We start from the raw sequence: 22,765 nt of genomic DNA on the forward strand, positions 1-22,765 counted from the left end.
AGACCCCAACTTTCCAAGATTCTCTGTCTTGTCAACTATCTCATTCCTCTCACGTGCCTGTTCTCATATTTTGCTTTCACTCATTTAAAACTCCTCTCCTTTGCCATGTCTAATCATTCACCTGAACCTTCCACCATTTTCTTTAAGGTGTGCCTTTCACAGGACTCTGTCTACACCCTTTCTGGGTCAGGAAGCGTATAAGGTGGCTAGGATTCCTTTCGTTTGTTCTTCTTGATAAATCTACAAGTTGGGTTGATACATTGGAGAAATTCCTTGTTGAACAATAGTATCTGAAGATAACGGTGACAGCTTTGTTTGATTGGAAACTTTCACATTGGTACCAGTTCAGGAAGCAGAAATAGCATGGGATTTGAGTTTTGCCGAATCTTTAAAGAGTTAGAATTTTGGAGACTTATTTAAGAGGTGATACGTCAAGTTAGTTAGGTCTAGAAATAATTTTAGGGAAGGTGGGGAGAATCTGTCGCACTGAGTACCTGATGAGCAGAATCCAGTGATGAATTTTGCCACATTTAGAAATGTGGTTTTTTAAAATGCTGAAATACTAATTTCCACTCACCCTTTTTCCTGGCTATCTGCCTCTTCCTTTCTGAGGAATGGAGAAGCAGTGTAGTTAATCTCCATTTTCTAAGTCTATCACAGACTTGAGTGGGCATGTTTGTTAAGAGAATAAAAGTGACTCTGCCAGGGAATGCCTAACCTTCTCTCTGGCCGCCACAGGATTGTGAACATCTTATATTTCTTGTCTTTAGGGAACATAAAATTCTTACGTGGAATTGTAGCCTGGCTCCAGCCCTTCCAGTGGCTTCAGAGCTACTATGTGATTTGGGGAAGGGCTGCGTAGATTGAGTTTTGAGAAAGTGTCACGTGAGGCCCTGGAAGACAGCTCTGGTTTCAAAGAGCATTAAGAAGGCCCCAGAGGACTTGGAGCACATTCTTGGTGTAGTATTCCTTGTTCTTGGTATTCGTAAGAAGCCGTGGGGCTTGTTAGTACCTTCCCTCGTTGTGCTTTAGAACTACCCTGATCAGCTGTTACAGTGTTCAAGGTGCCTTTGGCCGTGGATTTTTAAGTCTCTAGGACCACTTGGAGAGCTGGTTAAAGCTCCTTCAGTTTCCCTCAGGGAGGATCTCACAGTAACATGCCACAAAGCCCATGATTGTCAACATGTGAACAGATAGCTGAATGGTATTTTTCTCTCCTTTGTCAATAAAAAAAGACTTAATATGTTCTATGTCTATCATACATCAAAGTGATTTTCTTCATCCTGGGAATAGATCCCTAAATACTGAAAGATACAGATGTACATGCACACAACTTTTTAAAAGTTATTAAGTTATTGTCTCTACTTCCAAAAAAACCATCTGCACATGCCCAGATCATGTGGTAACCTAATTTAACTGTAGCTTTGTCAAGTTGGTTTTGGTGAACAGCGTAGTACATGTCTTTTGCCTACTGCAGTGAACCCAGTGTAGGGGCATTTACTTAAAAGCATTAGTTCAGAAAGATGTCAGTGTGCAGAACCCATTCAAGAATGAAACGTGTCTTGATGAATCCCTTGTCAATAGGGGAAGAAGTGTGTGTGTGTGTGTGTGTGTGTGTGTGTGTATGTATGTGTGTATGTACATACACAGTATATTATAGTCTTTGGGTATCTGTTCCCAAGATGGAGATAATAATTTTTACCTGCAATACACATAGAAAACATAAGCATTTTTAATTGACAAGGAATAGAAATAGATCATTTAGCTATCAGTTTGTATATAAACAAGGGAAAAATCTGGAAAAAAAATATATAAAGTGAATCACTTTGCTATATACCTGAAACTAACACAACATTGTAAATCAACTATATTCAGTTTAAAAGATTAAAAAGTCAAAAAAAGTTGTATATTCGCAGTTATGGGTTTGTGAAGTGTTCCTGTGAAACCCTATCTGAGGGAAGTGGAAGGAGCTTTAAAAGGTGGTCCATGAATATTTCATGTTGGGTTTCTTCTTTGTGCATTTGTTTAAAATAGAACTTCTTATTACTGCTTAGATGAAATGTAATTTTGCATACCTAACTCAATGGCATAGCTTTAAATAGTATGTCCATATGTGAAGCAGGACCAGGAGGCATATAAAAAAGTGAAAACTACTTGAGTTTTTGGTGGTGATGGAATAAGGTAGATTTTAAATTAGTTTGTTATTTTATGTTGTTGTAAAAATCAGAATATAAGGAAATTTTATGTGGATGCTGGGTAGAAATTGGGTGAATTCTATTCCTATATTTGTAAGTGTGAAAAGGGTGGTAAATTTGGTAGTGAGTTGTCATTACTGTGGATTATACTTTGCAAATTTTAAAAATTTATCTGACATTTGGATTAACTTGAATATAAAGACTTAATAACTTTTTAAAATTCCAGAATAAAAAAGATGCCCAGAATGAAACCTCTTAGAAATAACTCATTATTAACACTTTAGTGTTTGTTACTTTCTAGGTTATTTTTCTTGCGTGTATATTTTTTGTAAAATGTGTAAAAAAAAATGACCCTTTTATTTGGTGGTCTGTACTTTTCACTTAATATATTTTCAGTGTTAACAGTACCTCCTACAACATTTGTAGGGGTTCATAGTACCCCATTCCGTGGATTTATCATCCCCTGATTCTTGAACATTGTGGTTATTTTCCATCTTTTCTATTGTAAACAACACAGAGATGAACTTTTTTTTTTTTGGCTGCGCTGGGTCTTCGTTGCTGCGTGCAGGCTTTCTCTAGTTGCGGCGAGGGGGGCTACTCTTTGTTGCGGTGCACGGGCTTCTCAGTGCAGTGACTTCTCTTGTTGTGGAGCACGGGCTCTAGGTGCGCAGGCTTCAGTTGTTGCAGCACACAGGCTCTGTAGTTGTGGCACGCGGGCCCTAGAGCGTGTGGGCTTCAGTAGTTGCGGTGCATGGGCTCAGCGGTTGGGGAGCACGGGCTCTAGGCCCATGGGCTTCAGTAGTTGTGGCGCATGGGCTCAGTAGTTGTGGCTCGAGGCCTCTAGAGCGCAGGCTCAGTAGTTGTGGCGCACAGGCTTAGTTGCTATGCGGCATGTGGGATCTTCCCAAGCCAGGGATCGAACCCATGTCCCCTGCGTTGGCAGGTGGATTCTTAATCAATGCGCCACCAGGGAAGTCCCAGAGGTGAACTTCTATGTGGGAAAATTATTGAGGAAACTTGCTCGCGGATGTTAATTTATTAGCTTGTTGTTAAGAAGACCAAGTGAGATCTGGGTAAAAGGCAAAGAATGGGTGATTTTTGTTGAGTTCTTACCTTGTGCAGGCATTCTGCTCATGCTTTTCATGCACTGTCACATTTCAGCCTCGATAGCAGAGTGTACTGTCATTTGCATTGGAGAGAGAAAGCATTTGAGACAGGAAGTATTAAGAATCCACATTAATTAAAAATAATAATTTAGGGTTCAAAAAGCAATTGTCTATATTATCTTCACTTAAAATACTTCATAGTTACTGAATAGGTCTCAACCGGTTTTGTTTGGGATTTGATTATAGCGTTCCCTTTTTTTTTTTTTAATTGGAATATAGTTGCTTTACAATGTTGTGTTAGTTTCTGCTGTACAGCAAAGTGAATCAGTTATACATATACATATATCCACTCTTTTTTAGATTTCCTTCCCATTTAGGTAACCACAGAGCATTGGGTTCCCTGTGCTACACAGTAGGTTCTCATTAGTTATCCATTTTATGTATAGTAGTATATAGAGTTCCCTTCTTATTTGAAGAATTTTACAAAATGAAGCCTATGAAGTTATATTAAACAGCATTTTAATTTTTAACCTGTTAGGAATCATTAAATAGTGTAAACATGGCTGCATGGTTTAGGAATTTAGAAATTTATTCAGACTGGTTCTCAAGTCTTCGGGTTCCATTGTGTGAACTCAGAGGTGTGCCCTGGGAAAGATAGTACACCAGTTAAATCATGTTCCAGGACTAGACTCTATTAACATGTTACTATAAAACCCTAAAAAAGGTGTTGAGGGCTAGTTTTTCAGGAGGGCTCTGAGGATCTGTGTTGTCATTCTGTGGTAGGTAGAATGGTCCCAAAGATGAATGTGCTGCTTGGCACCTGTAACTACTACATTACATGGTAAAAGGTACTTTGCAGATATAATTAAGGCTGCAGACCTGGATTGTCCGCATGGACCCAGTCTAATCCAAAGACCTTGCTCTGGTAGGCATCAAAGAGAAATGGCAAAAGAGAGAGTAAAGAAAAAGCCTAAGCACGAGAAGGACTCAGCGTGGTGTCACTGGCTCTGAGAAGTAGGAGTCCACGTGCAAAGATCAGAGAGAGGCCTCTAGGAGCCAAGGGCAGGTGCCAGGTGACAACCAGAAAGGAAATGGGTACCTCAGTCCTACAGAAGCAGGAGCCAGATTCTGCCAACAACCTGGATGCACTTGGAATTTAATTCTCTCCCAAAGCCTCCAGTAGGGAACACAGACCTGCCCATGCCTTGGTTTTTGGCCTCATGAGTCTCTAAGCAGAGGATCCAGTTGAGCCGTGCTGTCCCTTGACTCCTGACCTATGGAAATATGAGATGATAAATGGATGTCCTCTTTCTTAAGCTGCTAAACGGGTAGTGATTTGCTATGGCAGAAATACCAACTTAATACACACTCCTTGTTGAATACATATCTGCAATCCCTTGATTCATTAAACAGCAGTTATGTCTCAGATGTCAAAAGCTGCCAGGCCACAGCTAGTCAGTTGATCCCTCTGAAGTTTCAAATTTCTAAAACTAAAGTCTGTCTTTCACACATCTGTAAAAGCTTCGGAATTCTGTGGAAATCTAAAAGCTTATTTTTAAAGCTTTTAAAAGTACAAGCACTGTAGGCGCTGTTGACAACTTTTCGGTGAAACTTATCAGTCCCTTTTATGCCAGTTACAATGCAGGGGCCATGTAGGTGGAATATTATATGCAGAAGCATTACTGGTTGTCAGGGAGTTCACAGTTTAGGTGGGAAGAAGGGTCTTAAACATATGAAATATTAAAGCAACTAGAGATTGGACTTTGCTCTTATAATTTATTGTTAAGCTCAACTGTATTACTTACAGTAATGTGATGATGATAGCTAACACTCAGATAGTACTTACTGTTTCAGGCACCATTCCCAGATGTTTTATAGGTATTAACTCATTTAATGTTCACAGCAGTCCTATGCTGTGGGGTGGAGAGCTGTGATTCAGCCTCAACAACCAGAATCCCAGAATTTCTCTCAAGGTTGGCATAGGAGATTTCCTAGTCCTGTTTTAGGCTTTTGGATCTTGCGTTCTGAATCTTGTTCTTCCGGGAAGCCCTCCTATGTTAACAGTTTTTGTAGATAGACTTTCTAGTTGGAAAGGGTCTTAGTTGATCTGGATTCATGCCAATGCAAGAGTTTCTAATATAACATCCCTGCAAAGTTCTATAGGACCTACCCCTACAGATGGGAGATCCTTACCGTAGAAGATCCCTAGAATGTCTAGTGTTGAACTTATGCTCTTGGTACAGTTGAGAAACTTAGTTCCAAAGAGCGCGATGACTGAGGAAAGACACGTAAGGAATGACATATAATATGAAATAAAAGACATACTAAGACATGAGTTTGCAAATTATATTGTCTTTAAAGATACTTTGTTAAATAAATTATATCATGTAAATCTATTGAAGAATCATTTAAATGTGACATAGATTGAAAATACTCTAGTCTTACCAGAAAATGGAAAAAAATAACTTAAGACAAAAAATTTTAAAAAATTTAATGATGTACTCATAATCAATGTTTTATTTCATTGTTATAGCAAAACCCAGAATGTCCAATGTATACTTGTTTCCTTAAAACACATTTCATATATATGAAATTTTTATTTGTCAAAAAATTCATGTTGATCAGCAGTTAGGGCTTTGGGGAAATTGCTGTCTCAAGAATTGTAAGAGCAGCTTTGAAGGCTGAAGGAGCAGATATAGCTGCTCTTTTGAAAAGATGTCAGTGTCATTTGCTTGCTCTTTTCAGATTTCATTCAGCCAGTACATCTATAGCTTCTCCTGTTCTTTGTGCCATGAAATTTAGGAGATTTCCAGAGTAAGGAATGGACTCCAACAGTTATTTTTCATCTGTTTGTTAAGATTTGCACGCCCTCTATCTGTTGGGTAGATTAGATTGCTATAACATCACCAACTGTTCAACTGCAGGCTGACAGATATGGCTTCTCCCAGGAGGCTCATGCTTGTTCTCTTTTTATAGTGGATGATTTGGATAGGAGGCAGTCATAAAACAAATCTTTAGAACAAAGCCTTGGTCGGGGTGCTTCTGATATCTACCTTCCCTTATAAAGCATCTTCTGTTGAACCTCACATAGTAGACCATTTCCACTGTGACAGCTCTGATTATTTGAAAGTTTGTAGGGCTAAAACATGCCTTTCTGCAGCTTCTCTCCATTGTTCTGAATTTTAGCCTCAACCTTTCAAACATTTGAAGCTAATGATCATGCTCCCCCTAAGTCTTCTGTTCTCAGCAGCAACTGCAAACACTTGACTTGCATTCCTGATCACAAATACGTGTCAGGAGTGGTACTAGGAGTCATGGTCAGAATGATGAATAAAGGAGTGTATTTCAGTGGGCTTGCAGTCTACTGTTGGAGACCCTCAGCTAAAGAGGAGATTTCACTAGCATGTGATAGTGCTACAACTGAGGTACGTATAGAATGCTATCAGAGAATAAACAGGGAGGACTTCACTCCATTGGGGGAGGTGGGGGACTCATGAGAAGACGACAGCTAGGTTGGGACCTGAAGGACAAGTAAGTGACAGCCACACAAAGTGGGGAGGTGGGGAAGCATTCCAGACAGAAGAGCACGTGGAAAGTCTCAGAGCAAAGAAAGACCATGGCGCGTTCACAGAATTGCAAGTGTTCTATTTTACTAAGGCTGGAACATGGATTTTTTTTTTTTTTAAAGACATGGATTTTAAGAAGAGGTATGGAAATAGATGATACCGAAGACCAGATGAAAAGAATACTATATATGCAATATTAGACATTGGACTCTGTCATGGTGTCATGGGAAGTCTTTGAAGAGTTTTTTAGCGTGAGATACAAGATTATATCTTATATAATATATGATGTGGTATGAAGAGAGATAAATGAGAGACAGTGGTCTGAGCTGGGAGAAGATGGTGGGCTGAGCTAAAACAAGGATACCTCACTTCTTGGCTTGAGACCCTGGGTACATGGTGGTACCATTCACTGACTGGGGGTATGGGCCATGGAGCAGATTTATAGGGTGGAGGAAAGTGGTAAGACAGTGACTTCACATTTGGAAATGTTGAGTTTGAGCTGCTAGTGGGACATTTAGGTCTTGGAGGTGGATGGATATGAGACTTTCGGGCCCTGGAGGTACAGATATAATTGAAGCCCTGTGAGTAAATGAGGTTGCCTAGAGAGAATGAACAGAAAGAGAAGAAGGTCTAGAGGGCTAAGGATAGATCACTGAGGGTCATCAAAATCAAGACAGAGGAAAGGGAAGCCTTGGGAGAAGAGAAGTAGCAGTCCGAGACAAAAGAGAGAAGCCTGGAGCATATGGTGTCATGGAATCCCAGTGGTCAGGAAGAGGGGGATGGGTAACCTGCCACACCCTGCAGAGAGGACAAGGTAGATGAAGACTGCTACATCCATCTCACTGTCTACAAGGAGGTGACCACCCTGTGGTTGTCCTCCTTTGGATACTCTCGACTCCTCATAAACCTAAACACATGGTACTTCAAACCGAATACAATCCAGATGTTGATTGATTTCTCTGGAGTCCATCATTTTTTGCTGACCTGAATGTTATTTTAGCAATATTCCTAAAAACATTGTTATCCACTTCTAAATAATCACGTTTCCATTGTTAACTTATACCATGCTTATGATCAACTAAAAATTATCACATCTTTTTCATGTGAGAATCTGTCTCATAGTAGATGTGTGTATGTGTAGCAGACTTAAAAAACCTACGTGTAGGACTTCATTCCACTTTATTTTGTTAGTTTCAGGACACTTCTATATATGTATTAGTCTTTGAATGGTCAGCTATTGTCTAAGTTATAATAAAATGAATAGGCATATCTGTATGTATTCAACAATGTCTATATGAAATTTTAAAAATATCCCTAATAGCCTTGAAATAGATGAATAAGCATAAGCATATTTTATCATTCCAGCATGCTTAGCAAACACATCTTCGATATGGCGAGAGCAATTATTAGGAAAAGAACTATTTGTTAAGTAAACTATTAGATGGAGAGCAGTACTGTCTAGACAGATAAATAAATAACTTTCTTAATTTTCTAATTATTGGTTGACATTAACAGGTAATCACAAGATTATCCATGTGTCATTCTTGTGGCAATATTAACTCTTCAGAACAAAATAATGAACTTGGAAATAGGAAAACAGGCCTCCAAGGAACAAAGAAAATTGTCACTGAGCCCATGGTTATTCCTTCATAGGACAGAAGTCTAGCCACCATCACTGCTCAGTTTGTGTCTTATCCAAAAGTACGTTGATGGCGTTAAGCATATTTTTTTATTTTTCTAGAATTCTTCAAGTCCATACTATCTTAAGATTTTATAGTGCTTTAAAAGTAAGTATATTTGGGAATAAAACAGGGAAGAGTATTGGCTTATGTTTCTTCTTACATTTAATTTAGGTAATTGAGAAAATGGGTTCTGTGTTTTAAAAACATTTCTATCATAGTATCAACATTTAAATGTTTCTAAGATTAATAGATTTACTAAAAACCTTTAGGGAATTTGTGAATTCATGATCCTATTTAAAATTAGTTTTTAAGAATGGCCCTTTGGTTAGGTAAGACATTTGCCACTGTTGATCTGTCCTCCCACAATGACCTTTGCTGACTTTCCATCCAGCTTCACACTTGGTTTTCAAGGGTCTGTTCCTCCAGGAAGCCTGCCATGTCTTCTCAGTTAACCTCTCCCATGGACGTGATCCCTGGCACTCAGGGTTTGCATTTGACACTTTCTGTTGCCTCTTGAGTCTTGTACTGATGCAAAACAGCTTTTCGAGCATTTGTATTTTGAGGCTGAAGGCACTATAAAAAGACTAAATACTGGAACTAAGACTGGCTCTGATTCTTGTTGAATTTCAGGGCTATTTTGTGAACAGTCCTGCTGGTTATTGAAGACAGAAAGCCAAAACATTTCAGCATTTTAAAACATTTTAAAATTGCTGGTGGGTACCCAGAGGAGAGAGAAAAATTAGAGATGTATTTTATCAGTCCCTTAATTATCCTCTCTTTAAATATTCACAAGAGTAAATATACCCTAAGCTGCAGATGTGTTTTGAGTTACATGGTTCTTTTTATATTGAGTAAACTATGTTTTAAAGTTTAAGCTTCTTAAAAAGCTCCCTTGCAATTTTCCTTGTGCTTGAGTAGATCGTGTCTGTCAAACTGCTGATGTAGTAACTGAATCTTATCATTTGATTGGATTATATCATAATTTAATACCTAAAACACAGTGAAGGCCATGTTCCTTTACAAATGAATTAAATTAGAGGAGAACAAAATAAAAAGTAAAGATTGATTGTCAGTTGAAATGATTATAAGATTAAAAGGTTGAGTCTTGGGGAAACTAAGATATCTTATTAAATAGAGCAGTGCTTCTCAACCCTGGATACAACCTAGATAGAATCACTTAGAGAACATGGAAACAACAGCAGCAGCAAATACTGTTGGCTGGACCTCTTCCCCAGAGATTCTGATTTAGTTGGGGCCCAGGTATCAATTGTTTTTTTAAAGCTCCCCAAGTGATTTTCATGTGCAGTCACGTTTGAAATAGATGAAAATCCAAGCTATTTAAAGGAAGCATTTCTTGGTAGACAAAACGTACTGACTTCATAGGTATTTGACAAGAAGATACAGGAGAAAAAGAGGGAGAGAAACTTTTAGTGTAAAATTAATAGAGGTTTACAATCCATTATTGACAGCTCTGAAATATAAAAGCCCTGAAAAAGAATAGGGTTTCATAACTTACTTGGTGGCAAAAATCTAACCTAAACTGAATATATTTAGTAGAAAATCCTGACGCCTTTCCTAGTCTGTCTTTATCCCATTTGGTATGAATAATCATACATGTCATTGCAGAAATTTTGTTTTGGTGGGGGGTGAAATAGAAAAGGATAGCTTTATTACTTTGCCAGGCAAAGGGGGACACAGTGGGCTCCTGCCTTTAATGTGTCCCCGCAGAAATATTAATGTGTCTGATTTCTTATTATAAGTTACTGCCCAAGACCTCACTGAGGGTGTGCCCTAGATAGGGTACCTTTCTGAACTATATAAAATGTTGAATTCTGGAATACATCTAGCCTCAAGGGTTCAGATCATAGTAGGGAAGGCTTGTAATAGGGAAGACCAGTGTAATAATGTACTTCCTGTCAGATTAAGAACAATGCATTTCTTCTAATTTCCTAAGCAGTGGTTTAGCACCCGCATTAAATAAAAACAATGGCGAATGTCAGAACATGGCTCTTGGCTCTATATGTATACATTTTTTTTGAAACTGATCTGAGAAGAGGGTTCCATTTCTGTCATGTTGAGAGAAACTTATGTTAACCAACAACACAAGTAGATCAAGTAGAAAAAATAATCATTTCTAAAAGACTTTTCAGCGTGACAAACTACTGCCAAATTTAATGGTTTAAAGCAACACATATTTATTATCTTAATCAGTTCCTGAATGTTAGGAATTCAGGAGCATCTTAGCAGGATGGTTTTTGCTCTGGCTTGTTATCAAAATGTGGGCCAGAATTTCAGACACCTGAAGTCTTGACCGGTGCTGGAGTGTTATATTTCTTTTTCAGTGCCAACAGGTCCCTTATTAGTGCTTAAAGAAAATTCTAGTCCCTGTTTCTGCAGTTGTTCAAAGTTTTAGTTTTCAGTATAAACCTAACAATTATTTGCTAAAGGAGGCTTTGAGTCCTTCTAATATGTTCTAATATGTTCTGAAGATTTCTGCTGCAAGTCCCTTCTTACTGGGGAGTGCCTTCCCTTTGGATTTTCCTTGTCCTTCCTCAGGCAGCTTTTTCTCTCCTCTAGGTTCTATCTCTGTTCTCTTAAGGTTACCTCTGCATCCGCCTCCTGTGCGTCAGTGAATGGGTGTTGATGGCCCTGGATAGTGTGATGAAAAGCCTTGGAGGAGCTTCTGCCCAGAGGACAGGCATTAGTCACAATTGAAAATGATGAATTACATCATTGCTAGTGTGTTTTAAAAAAAAAAAGAAGTGCCGGGAAGATGCTATAGGAGCCTGTAATGGGATCTTACCCAGTTTGTGTTTTGCTTGGTCTGTTCTTCCCCCGTTGTGTTTTGGAGGAAGAATAAACCTACCCTTGGGGTTTTGGTCAGGAACAGTTTCCCTCGGGGGCAGAAACATAACATTTTTATGTCTTCCCTGACTGCAAATGTTCAGGGGATGTAGTGTACTCCAGTAGAGTAATCTCATTTACTTTATGTGGAAAAATATAATAAAAGAAAAAGCTTAGGTTCCTTGTAAATTTAACTGTGAAGTTCTTGTCTTTCTCACTGCTCGTCTCTCATCTTCTTGGCTCCCCCAAAAGTGCTATGTTGGTTTCTTTCTCATCCCCTTTCTCCCTTTCTTTCTGTACCAAATCTTTGAAAAGATGTAGTTTTATACAGTTTTGGGAATATAACAGTTTCCTTTTCTGAGCTGTTTCTATTTTGAGCCTTATTTCTAATTTGAGAAAGAAAAACTGAAGCTCTCATGATGAGAATATTAAGTATGGAAAACTGATGGAGGGTGGAGAAGACAGTCTTTGATCCTCTGTATGCAAATTAAGTGATCCACGTCCTGCATCCTTTTCCATCTGTGCTTTTTTCCTGTCTCTGAGCCACAGTGGAGTCTTCCCTAGAAGCTCATAAAATCAGGAAGCCATCCACAAGGTCCCAGTGAGTGTTTCTAATCTGCATCTTTGTCTACCCCCAAACATTTGTGACACTGTAACAGAGGAAAATTCTGAAGAGAGATGCTGTTACTACGATAAACCTTACACTTAATTTCAAATATATAAAATAGGCACTAATTTATATTTTATTTAGTTGCTGTTTTATTACTACACATACAAGTATTTATAAAGGCTTTCCTCTGATTAATCATCACTCCTATCTCCCCCAGCTCTCTTTTCCCCCATAAGTTCTTCAACTATAAATTCTTCTACCCATGAGCATTTTTGGATCTCAGACTCCCACGGTTAGAGCGGGACGGATTATCTTCTGATTACGATATAATTTTCCTGAGAAAGTCTTAAGGAATTGACGAATCAGTTAAATCAGGAGTATATATACCCTTTTGAATGGTATTCATACTAGCCAGCCAGGGAAAGCACGGCAGTAAAGCAGTATGGGGGGGAAGCTGCCTTCTTCAGGGATGATGATACCCTGGCCATTGTGAAATTGGTCCTAAACAGAGTCCCAGTGACTCACTGGGCTACTTTTGCCTTCACGTACATCAATGTAAATTAGATTGATTTCAATAGCAAATCTTCTTTAACCTTGATCTTTCATGCTCTGCCTTTAAAAATGTCATTAGTATAATATATTAAGCTGCAGGACCCTTCCAAACTCAGTATCACCACCCCTGCAAACACACACACACACACACAGATACACACACACACACACTCTCTCTCTCTCTCTCTCTCTCTCTCACACTCACTCACACTCTTCTAAGCTTAAAAGATTGTGTCCTGAAGAGGAATGAGCTTGCTTATTATGGAAATTTATTGCTATCAAACATAGATTTCCCAAAGATTATCCCCGTGTTATCTTTTTTTTTTCCATGTTATCTTTGAAAGTGACTGTGGTTATCTTTTTTGGTCTCTGTTTTATGTTCCTCTTTGAGAATGTTTGAGAAAGGATTTAAGCATATGTGTTGGGGGGAGAGAGAGAGAGAGAGAGAGTGAGCAAGCAAAAATCTGGACAAATAAGTGAGGTTTAAGGCACTTAGGGTATTAAAGGTCATCTTGCCTGTTCCCATTTCACCTGCCCTGTGTGTTGATAGCACTCGCTTTTACGCAGCATGATATCTGAAATGGTTGCTGTATACCTGTCAGGCCTCAAGTGATCCTTCATTGTATTCAAACAGAGGTCAAATTAAACTAGGATCACCTACCTCAATTTTTCTAGAATTTCTGTATAAACTAGAATCTTTGAGAGATAAAGAATATTTAATATCTTTGCCACAGTATTTTGCCTGTTTTAATAATTTATTTGCATTATTTCTGAATGTTACACAGTTATGTTTTTGAGGTACTTCTCATCATCATGGCATAAGTACCAATGTTTTCCAATGTGTACATTCTGGCAACTGTTTAATTTCTTTTTAAAGTAAGTCCATCAGATTCTTTGAGGATTGGCCTAAAATTCCTATGCAGAGGTTTTTCCATATTATTAAAAACAAATAAACAAAAACATGGCAGCAAACTTAATGCAACAGCTCTTAACTTTGGTTGCATATCTAAAAACAAAGCTACATTTTTCTTATTCTAATTTGGTTTTTCCCCCTAATATTTTATTAGGTGCAGAGAGAGCTAGCAGCTGTTATTGCTTTGAAAGCAAGGAAGTCTGGTGAGTAGTCTTTCCTGGGGCTGGAGGAAGGTTCTGATTCTTTGGGGATATTTCACATGTCCTGTGGTTGTGAGCAGTTGAATGTGTCTCAGGGAGCTTTGGTATAGGGTGCAGAAAAGTATCTCCATTTGTTTTAAAAATTATTTATTCTACCATCAAAATAGCACAGGTGTATATCTAGTTCTTTAAAACTAGATACACACTGCCTTGCTTTATTTCATACTTCAAGGAAAAGTGAAATTAAGAATTAAAAATATGTTTGTAGTCCACTGCAAGCATGGAAAAAGTCTACGTACCCGGCAAAGAAAGCAAACCACATTGCATTACCTATCATAATGACAGAGGAAACTAAATAACATAATGGTGGTCTCTTTTTTATATTTTTCATCTCAAAGTAGCTTCTTATAAAAATAATTGAATTGTCTAATATTTAATAGCAAGTGTTTTTCATAGGGACTGATTGTATGGATCTGATTCCTAATACCTTAGGAAACAATCTGTGGATGTAATAAGTGGAAAGGAAAAGGGAGCTTTCGGATACATCTTGAGGAGAGAAAGCCAGGCTCTGCTGAAATTCGATATGAAATAGAGACTCAATGTGGTAGAAAAAACTTGCTTTGAAAGGAGGAGTATCAGGAGGAGGCATCCTTTGCTGTTCAGAGGCAGGAGGTCGCTGCTAAATGGAGTGACAGATAGAAGGGAGGTGCTTCTTAGATAATGTTCAACTAGAATAAGACTTTTCAGGTGAAGACACTATGACAAAATCAAAGAGTTGCCAAAGTTTGAAGAAATAAGTGGAACAGAAATGTCTTCAGAACAGAAATCATACATTTTACATCTTCCTTTTTCTAGCTAGAAACTGTAAAAATTTGCTTTTCTCTCAGTGACCTTTGGAATCAAACACACCTTAGTATGAAGTAGCTTATTGTGTTTATACTATATCTTTGTTGATTTGGCTGATGTAGAGGATGCAGAGACTGGATGCTATAAGGGTGGTGGAGAAGAGACGCAAGGAACAGTAATCTGGACCCACAGAGCTCGGGCAGTGTGAAAAGGGCTCCTCCAAGAACAGGATTAGATCATGGGTATTTGCATAGGTGGAGGCCAAGATGGAGAAAGGACACCAGTATAAAGGTTGTAGGAGGGAAGTCTTAAAAATAACTTGTGCTAGAGCTGATGGTGGTTCCTGTAAACATAAAGAGACAAAACTTACAGTCTGTATGAGTTGGGATGACAGTGCCTTGGAGGATAGGGGTTTAAAAAAGTTTTTTTTAAGTTTCGGAAAAAGTTGGGGAAATAATCAAAAACATGTACTCTGTCATTGCTGGAGAAAAGCAGAGCAAGTAAATACAGATGGGGCTGGAGAAGGGGGTTGCTAATTTACACAGCGTGGGATGGGAAGGCCCCCAATAGGGCACATTTGAACAAAGACGTGAAGTCACTGAGGGGTGAGCCTTGTGGACATCCAGACAAGAGCACTGGGCAGAGGTGTGTGAAATGAGTTTGAGGAGCAGCAAGGTTGTGAGAGTGGCTGGAGCCAAGTGAATGAGGCAGAAAGAGGCAGGTTTCGGATGTCAGGCTAAGAAGTTTGAACTTTCTGGAGGTGAAGAGAAATGAAGAGGAGTAAGCAAGACCCGCACACAGTAGCTTGTGCAAAGTAAAAGACTGGTATGAAGATGACTTTATTACGCCATGACGTTAACATGTCTGTTTTCCTTACTCATTTCATCTGTGGAGCTTGGAATGTGAATACAACATTGGCAACCTCTCAGGGACAGAGTGAAACACAAATGCACCAAGGACGGGGACATAAATTCATAGTTTTTCAGAAAAGCCACTTTTCAGTGTGTTCTAGTATAGTTACTCTATAAGCCAGTAACTCCATGATTGGAGGTCTAGCTTTGGACGTAATCAGAGACGCATGTGAAGATTCAGGTAGAAGAAATCTATTTCATTGCTCTTTTTAACAGTAAGAAATTAGAAACAACCCTTAAGTTCCCATAATAGAGAAATGGTAAAATTGATAGATCAGTGTAATGGAATGTTAAATAGTTTTTTAAATGATATTTCAAAGAATTAATACACTAAGATGTTCAGTGGAAAAAAGTGTGTGCAATGAGCCTGTATTACTTGTCTTTTTCATAATGAAAATAGCTTCATTTTTTTCTTATTAGTATAGCATAGTCATTGAAAAACTTTGGTAATACATGAATGTATGAAGAAGAAATTGAAAAATCACCCATCATCTCACCAACAGAGATAACCAATAATACTCTTTTCTGTATGTATTTACAGATATTTCTCTATTACTATGTAGATATTATATATATAATATATGCAGTTTTATAAAAGTGATAATTCTTTACATGTGCTCTTTTATTTTGTGATAATTGTATATTCGTGTGCAGTTGTAATAATAATAAGGAATCACACGTTCCCTTTACCCAGCTCCCCCCAATGGTGACATCCTGTGAAACTCAAGTACAGTGTCACAATCAGGATATTGACATTGATACAAAACATTTACATCACCGTAAGGATCTTCCATGTTTGTCTTTTATAGCTACACTAACTTTCCTCCTACCTGTTTCCTCTTTAACCTCTGCAGTTACCAATCTGTTCTCTATTTCTATAATTTTGTCATTTCAAAAATATTAGATAAATGGAATCATACAGTATGTAACCCTGTAGGAGTGGCTCTTTTCACTTGCCATAGTTCTCTGGAGATTTATTCAGGTTGTTGTGTATATCAATGGTTATTCCTTTTTATAACTGAATAGTATTCCGTCATATGAATGTGCTACACTATATGTAACCATTCACCCATGAAGGGCATTGGGGTTGTTTCCAGTTTGGGTCATTATGAATAAAACTACATGTGTAAGTTTTTGTGTGAATGTTAAGTCTTTATTTCTCTGGACTAAATACCCAGGAGTACAGTTGCTGGATTGTTTGGTAATTGCATGTTTTGTTTTTTAAGAAACTGCCAAATTGTTTTCCAGAGTGGCTGTACCATTTTACATTCTCACTAGCAATGTATATGTGATGTAGGTTCTTGCATCCTTGCCAGCATTTGATGTTGTCACTATTTTAAAAAATTTTAACCATTCTAATAGGTGTGTAGTGACATCTCACTGTAGTTTTAGTATGCATTGCCCTAATGGCTAGTAATATTGAACATCTTTTCATGTGTTTATTTGCCATCTGAATGTCTTCTTTGTGAAATGTCTGTTCATGTCTTTTGCCCATTTTCGAATTGGATTGTTTGAGGGTTTTTTTTTACTGTTGAGTTTTGAGATTTCTTTATTCTAGATAGCAATCCTTAGGCAAATATTTTCTCCCAGTCTATAGCCTGTCTTTTCATTTTCTTATCAAAGTCTTTCACAGAGCAAAAGTTTCTAATTTTGGTGAAGTCCAATTTATTAATATTTTTTAATGGATCATGTCTTTGGGTTAAGTCTTTGTCTAGTCCCAGATGCCAAAGATTTTCTCCTGGGTCTTTTTTTTCCTTAAAAGTTTTTATAGTTTTATGTTTTACGTTTGAGTTCATGATCCATTTTGAGTTAGTCTTTATATAAGCTGTGAGACTTATGTCAAGATTCTTCTGTGTTTGTTTTGGCTTATGAATCTCTAATTTTTCTAGCACCATTTATTGAAAAGACCATCTTTTCTTCCATTGAATTGCTTTTGCACTTTTGTCAAAAATATGTTGGGCATATTTGTGTGGGTGTATTTCTGGATTCTCTGTTCTGTTCCACTGAATAGACTCCATTGGTATCCATCAATACAAGCCTTGATTACTTTTATCTATAAATCCACTTTTTATAGGATTCATTTTCATGCACTAATACAGCTCTGTATCATTTTTGTTAGCTGTTGTATGTTTATATTGATACCATACAACTTATTAACTAATTCTTTGTTGTATGTTTAAGTTTTTAATAGTTTTCCTATTATAAATGATAATAGAAGGGCTCGAAGATATATTCTTGTATATATCTTTTTGCCTTTTACCAATTAATTTCTCATAATAAGTTACTAAAAATGGATTGCTAGGTCAGTAGCTTGGTATGGACAGTGTTAAAGTTTTGTTTTTCATGTCTAATACTTTAAGTCATCTGGAATTTATTTTCGTATATGGTGTCAGGTAGAAATCCAGTTTTATGTTTTCCTTATGCTAAGCCAGTTACCTCAGTAGCGTTCATTGGATATGATCCTGACTCTATCGTATATAAAGTTTATATATATATGCTTGAATTTATTTCTGGTCTCTGTATTCCTTTGATCTATTTATTCCTTTGACTACACTTTCCTGTTTCAGTTACCAACACTTTATAAGAAGACTTTTGGGGGATTAAGGGGTAAAGCAAGTTTCTTCTTATTTTTCTGTTTTCTTCATAGTTTTATTTTGTCAAGTTCCATGAAAACCCCTATAGGGATTTCTTAAAGTGTATTGAATTTATAGGTCATCAGATAAATTTGACACTTTGGAGATAAGTATTTGCATTCATGAACCTAGGATATCGTTCCATTGTTTTCAGATCTTCAGTACTGTCTTAAAAATTTCTCCTTAAAGCTTTGTATATTTTTTTGCTTGCTGTATATTTTGGTATCTTGTAGTTTTGCTTACTATTATGAATTAACTTTTGTTTAAAAGTTATACCCGTCTTATTTTGTGAAGGTTTCTCATTCTTTGTCTTTCATGACACTGTATAAAAAATAAACTTTACATTTTAGAGCAGTTGAAAGGTCACAGAAAAATTGAGCAGAAAGTACACAGAGTTCCCATATCTCTCCTGCCCCAACATGCACAGCCCGCTTACTGCCATCATCTCAGAGGGGTACATTTGTTATAATCATTAACCTACATTGACACATCAGTATCACCCACAGTCCATAGTTTACTTTAGGGTTCACTCTTGGTATTGTACATTTTATGGGTTTGGACTAATGTATAATGACATGTATTTATCATTATAGTGTCACACAGAATAATTTCACTGCCCTAAAAATCCCCTCTCCTCTACCTGTTTGTGCCTCCCTACTCCCATCCCCTGGCAATCACTCATCTTGTTACTGTCTCCATAGTTTTTGCCTTTTCCAGAATGTCATATAGTTGGAATCATACAGTATGTAGCCTTTTCAGATTGGCTTTCTTCACTCAGTAATAGGCATTTAAGGTTCATCCATGTCTTTTAATGGCTTGATAGATCATTTCTTTTTAGCACTGAATAATATTCCATTGTCTAGATGTACCACGGTTTATGTATTTGTTCACCTCCTGAAGGACATCTTGGTTGCTTCCAAGTTTTGGCAATTATGACTAAAGCTGCTATAAACATCTGTGTGCAGGTTTCAACTACACACCCACGAACACACAGTTTTCAACTACTTTGGGTAAATAGCAAGGAGTGTGATTTCTGGATCGTATGGTAAGAATACGTTGAGTTTTGTAAGAAGTTGCCAAACTATCTTCTAAAGTGGCTCTACTATTCTGCATTCCCACCAGCAGTGAATGAGCATTCCTGTTGCTCCATATCTTCACCAGTGTTTGTTGTTGTCAGTGTTGCACATTTTGTTGTTTTACTTTGCATTTTCTTGATGACATATGCTATGGAACATCTTTTCATGTGCTTATTTATTATATTTATATCTTCTTTGGTGAGGTGTCTATTAAGGTCTTTGACCTATTTTTTAGTCAGGTAGCTTGTTTTCTTACTGCTGTTGAGTTTTAAGAGTTCTTTGTATATTTTAGATAACAGTCCTTTTTTCAGATATATTTTGCAAATGTTTTCTCCCAGTCTGTGGCTTGTATTCTCATTCTCTTCACATCGCCTTTGAAAGAGCAGAGTTTTTTATTTTAATGAAGTCAAGCTTACCTTTCTTCTTTCTTTCTTTGATCCTGCCTTTGATGTTATAGCTAAAAATTCATACCATACCTAAGGTCATCTAGGTTTTCTTCTATTACATTGTAGAAGTTGTATAGTTTTGCATTACATTAAGTCTGTGATCCATTTTGAGTTAATTTTTGTGAAAAGTGTAAGGTCTGTGTCTAGGTTCTTTTTATTGTGTGTGTGGATGTCCAGTTGTTCCAGCACCATTTGTTGAAAAGACTATCCTTGTTCCATTTTATTGCCTTTGCTTGTTTTTTAAAGATCACTTGACTGTATTTGTATGGGTTTATTTCTGGGCTCTGTATTCTGTTCCATTGACCTATTTGTCTATTCTTTCATCATTACCACACTGTCTATATTACTGTAACTTTATAGTAAGTGTTGATGTTGGGTAATGTCAGTCCTCCAACTTTTTCTCCTTCAACATTGTGTTGGCTATTCTGGGTCTTTTCCCTCTCCGTATATAGTTTTGAATCAGTTTGTTGATCCACATCTATTATCTTTTCTAATTGGTTACTTTTGCTGTATGAGAACTCATGCTTTTGTGGCTAGCAAAAGTGTTGAACTCAAATGAATTCCAATAGCTTGTTTTAAAATTATCTTGGGTTTTCTGTATGGGCAAATACAGCATCTGTCAATTATGACTATTTTATCTCTATCTTACCAATCCATATAACTCCTTTTTTTCCCTCATAGTATGTCATGAGCTAGGGTCCTATGATGTAAGTTGAATAATAAAAAGATAGTTGGCATTCTTATTTTGTCCCTGACAAAACTGAATATGTTTTCTGATTAGAAAAGTAGTATAAGCAAAGAAGATAGTTTTAGAGAAAAACAGACTTTTCTGTCATACATTCCCCAAACCAAAACAAGTTTGGGAAACAATCTAGGGGCAAAAATAACCAACAAGGTGATATTACAATATTCAGAGAATTCAAATATGGAAATAAGGAGATATCTACCTGATTCGCCCTACGCTCTCGCTGTTTGAGTTGGCATTGAGAGTGGATGAAAAATAAGTGGCAAAGTATGAGAGCCTAAGTCATAGGTTATTGCCTTCATTCCTTTATCGCATTCTAACTGAGCACCTATTGTATACCAGGTACACTGTAAGGCATGAGGGTACAATGGTGAGCAAGGACAAATATGGCTCTTGCTATTTTTAAACCACAATGTATGTTTCATAAATAAAAAACGTTAAGTCAATAGCTGTCTGAAAAAGGAACATGGATTACTGAGTAGTTAGGAGGTGATAAAATGAAGAACTATTAAGCACAGCCTTAATTAAACAGAATTTTAACTGTAGAATGGTACTTCCTATGTATACTCATTGCTGTTTTTTAAAACTATTTTGAGTTTTTTTTTTTTTTTTTTTTTAAGGAAGAAGAAAAAGAAGCTGGTATACTTCTAATAAAAAAAAGTATTAAAATGATAGTTGGCACATCTGGGGCTTGACAGAAGGAATTGATTACCCTAATATCTGTCTTGCAGTAAAACTGTTAATTAGGGCTCAGGTGGTCGTGCCAGATTTATGTCTCACTGTGAAGGGTTATTAAAACAAGAATTAGTATAAAGAAAAAGTTTTTGGTTTCAGCTCACCATACAAACAGAAATAAAAGTAACTGTCAGTCAATAGATTATATAAATGATTCAAGGCTCTAGCTTAGTAAAAAATCCATTTGGTTGTAATTTTCTAAGAGGCCATTAGGATGTGCCTTTAGTTTTCTCCTCTAAATGCTAACCTTAGTGAATGTGAATAGCATTTTAAGCCTTCACAAGATTTTAAAAAATTAGCACAGATATCTTTACACTTCTTTCTTTTTTGTTGAATTGCTTATTCTACTGCTAATTGTTCACCAGTTAGAGGCTCGGGAGATATGTTTCTTCCCCTTTTCAAGGGAATCCACAGCCAAAGCATGTTTAGCTCTCATTATCTTTAGATCATATGAAATTTGTGCCATGGTGGGCTTCTATTTCTGGAAAGCCAGAAATCTCATATTGGTAAACTCTCTTGGCAGTTTTTATATTTCACTCTCTCTGCCCAGCCCATATCTAGTTAAGTGTTGTAAAACTAAGTAGCAAGGATATTAATGTTTGGGAAAGAAAGAAGGGGTTCTAGGCTCTGTTTATACCATTAAATGTCATTGTGACTTTTGTAAAGTGATTCCAATTTGTATCGTGAGGGGGTAGGTGTAGAATGTGGGAACCTTAGAGTTTCCTTCCAGCTCCAGTGTTTAATGATAACAATGAGTATTTTCATTAATTTCCTTCATTATCCTTAATGGAGTCACAACCTTGGGAATATTTTATTCAGGACTCTTTTAGGTACAAGTGAGAGATAAACAAGCTGAAAACCACCAAGGGAATTTACTGGCTCAGGGAATCTGTGGAGTTAATCAGTCTCAGCAGAGAGAACCTCTTTCTGGTAGGTCCAACAGATGTCTTGGTGGGGACCTCGCTGGAAGGGTGGAATGCCCATCTCTGTAGCAGTGGACACATGGTTGGAGGGCAGGATAGAGAGGTTGCAGGATAGAGAGGTTAAGTCAGCTTCCCACGAGACCCACGGACTGAGGCTAGGGCAGGTGTGGCTCCCCAAAGAAAACCAGCAGAAGAGGGAATGGCTACTGGGCAGGGTACTCACCGCAGGAGGAATTGTTTGTATCGTCCCAGTCTCACGGTTTAGAGGTGAATTGTCGTGCCAGAGAGCCCACAGGCTAGAAATGCTGCAGCCAGAACGCAAGCCCAGGCTTTCCAGCACCCAGTCTCTGGTTTTCCCAACTACACAATGTCCCCTCCCTTGTTAGGAATTTTTTGGATTATGGGGAGTAAAGATGTGGTTTGTGAAAAGGAAAAGAATAGAGTGAAAACTGACATTTTTCAAGTAGTAGATAGCAGCAGTTTTTTTCTTCTTTCTCAAATCATCCAGGGATTCAGGTTATCGTGTTATTTTTGTGCCAAGATTTATTATTTCTTTGGGATATTTAAATATATATAACATAAAATTGTATAAAATGGTTTCACCTGTTGTGTTTAGTTTTAGATTTTAAGAAACTTTCCTATTTTTAATAGACCAGAAAGGATGAGAGGGAAGCCATTGTTTTACATTCATGTTAAATTGTTTCTCCTTGCCTTAGAAATCCTCTTGTTTGTTTAATCATCTTTGAATCCTATGCTGAAGCTTAAATAGGCATTTGAATGGG

The 22,765-nt window shown here is 37.4% G+C and overlaps 1 protein-coding gene across 1 annotated transcript in view; it reads left to right on the top strand.

The window, feature by feature from the left end:
- The window catches only part of RAPGEF5 (Rap guanine nucleotide exchange factor 5), a 218,158-nt gene that overhangs the window by 66,781 nt on the left and 128,612 nt on the right, over positions 1-22,765 (top strand). Inside the window, exon 7 of the mRNA XM_061198504.1 lies at positions 13,623-13,671. Within this exon, the coding sequence (XP_061054487.1) occupies positions 13,623-13,671 (49 nt within the window). The remainder of the gene's footprint in view (positions 1-13,622; positions 13,672-22,765) is intronic.

Source organism: Eubalaena glacialis, chromosome 8 (genome assembly GCF_028564815.1).
Source record: "Eubalaena glacialis isolate mEubGla1 chromosome 8, mEubGla1.1.hap2.+ XY, whole genome shotgun sequence".
NCBI lineage: Eukaryota > Metazoa > Chordata > Mammalia > Artiodactyla > Balaenidae > Eubalaena > Eubalaena glacialis.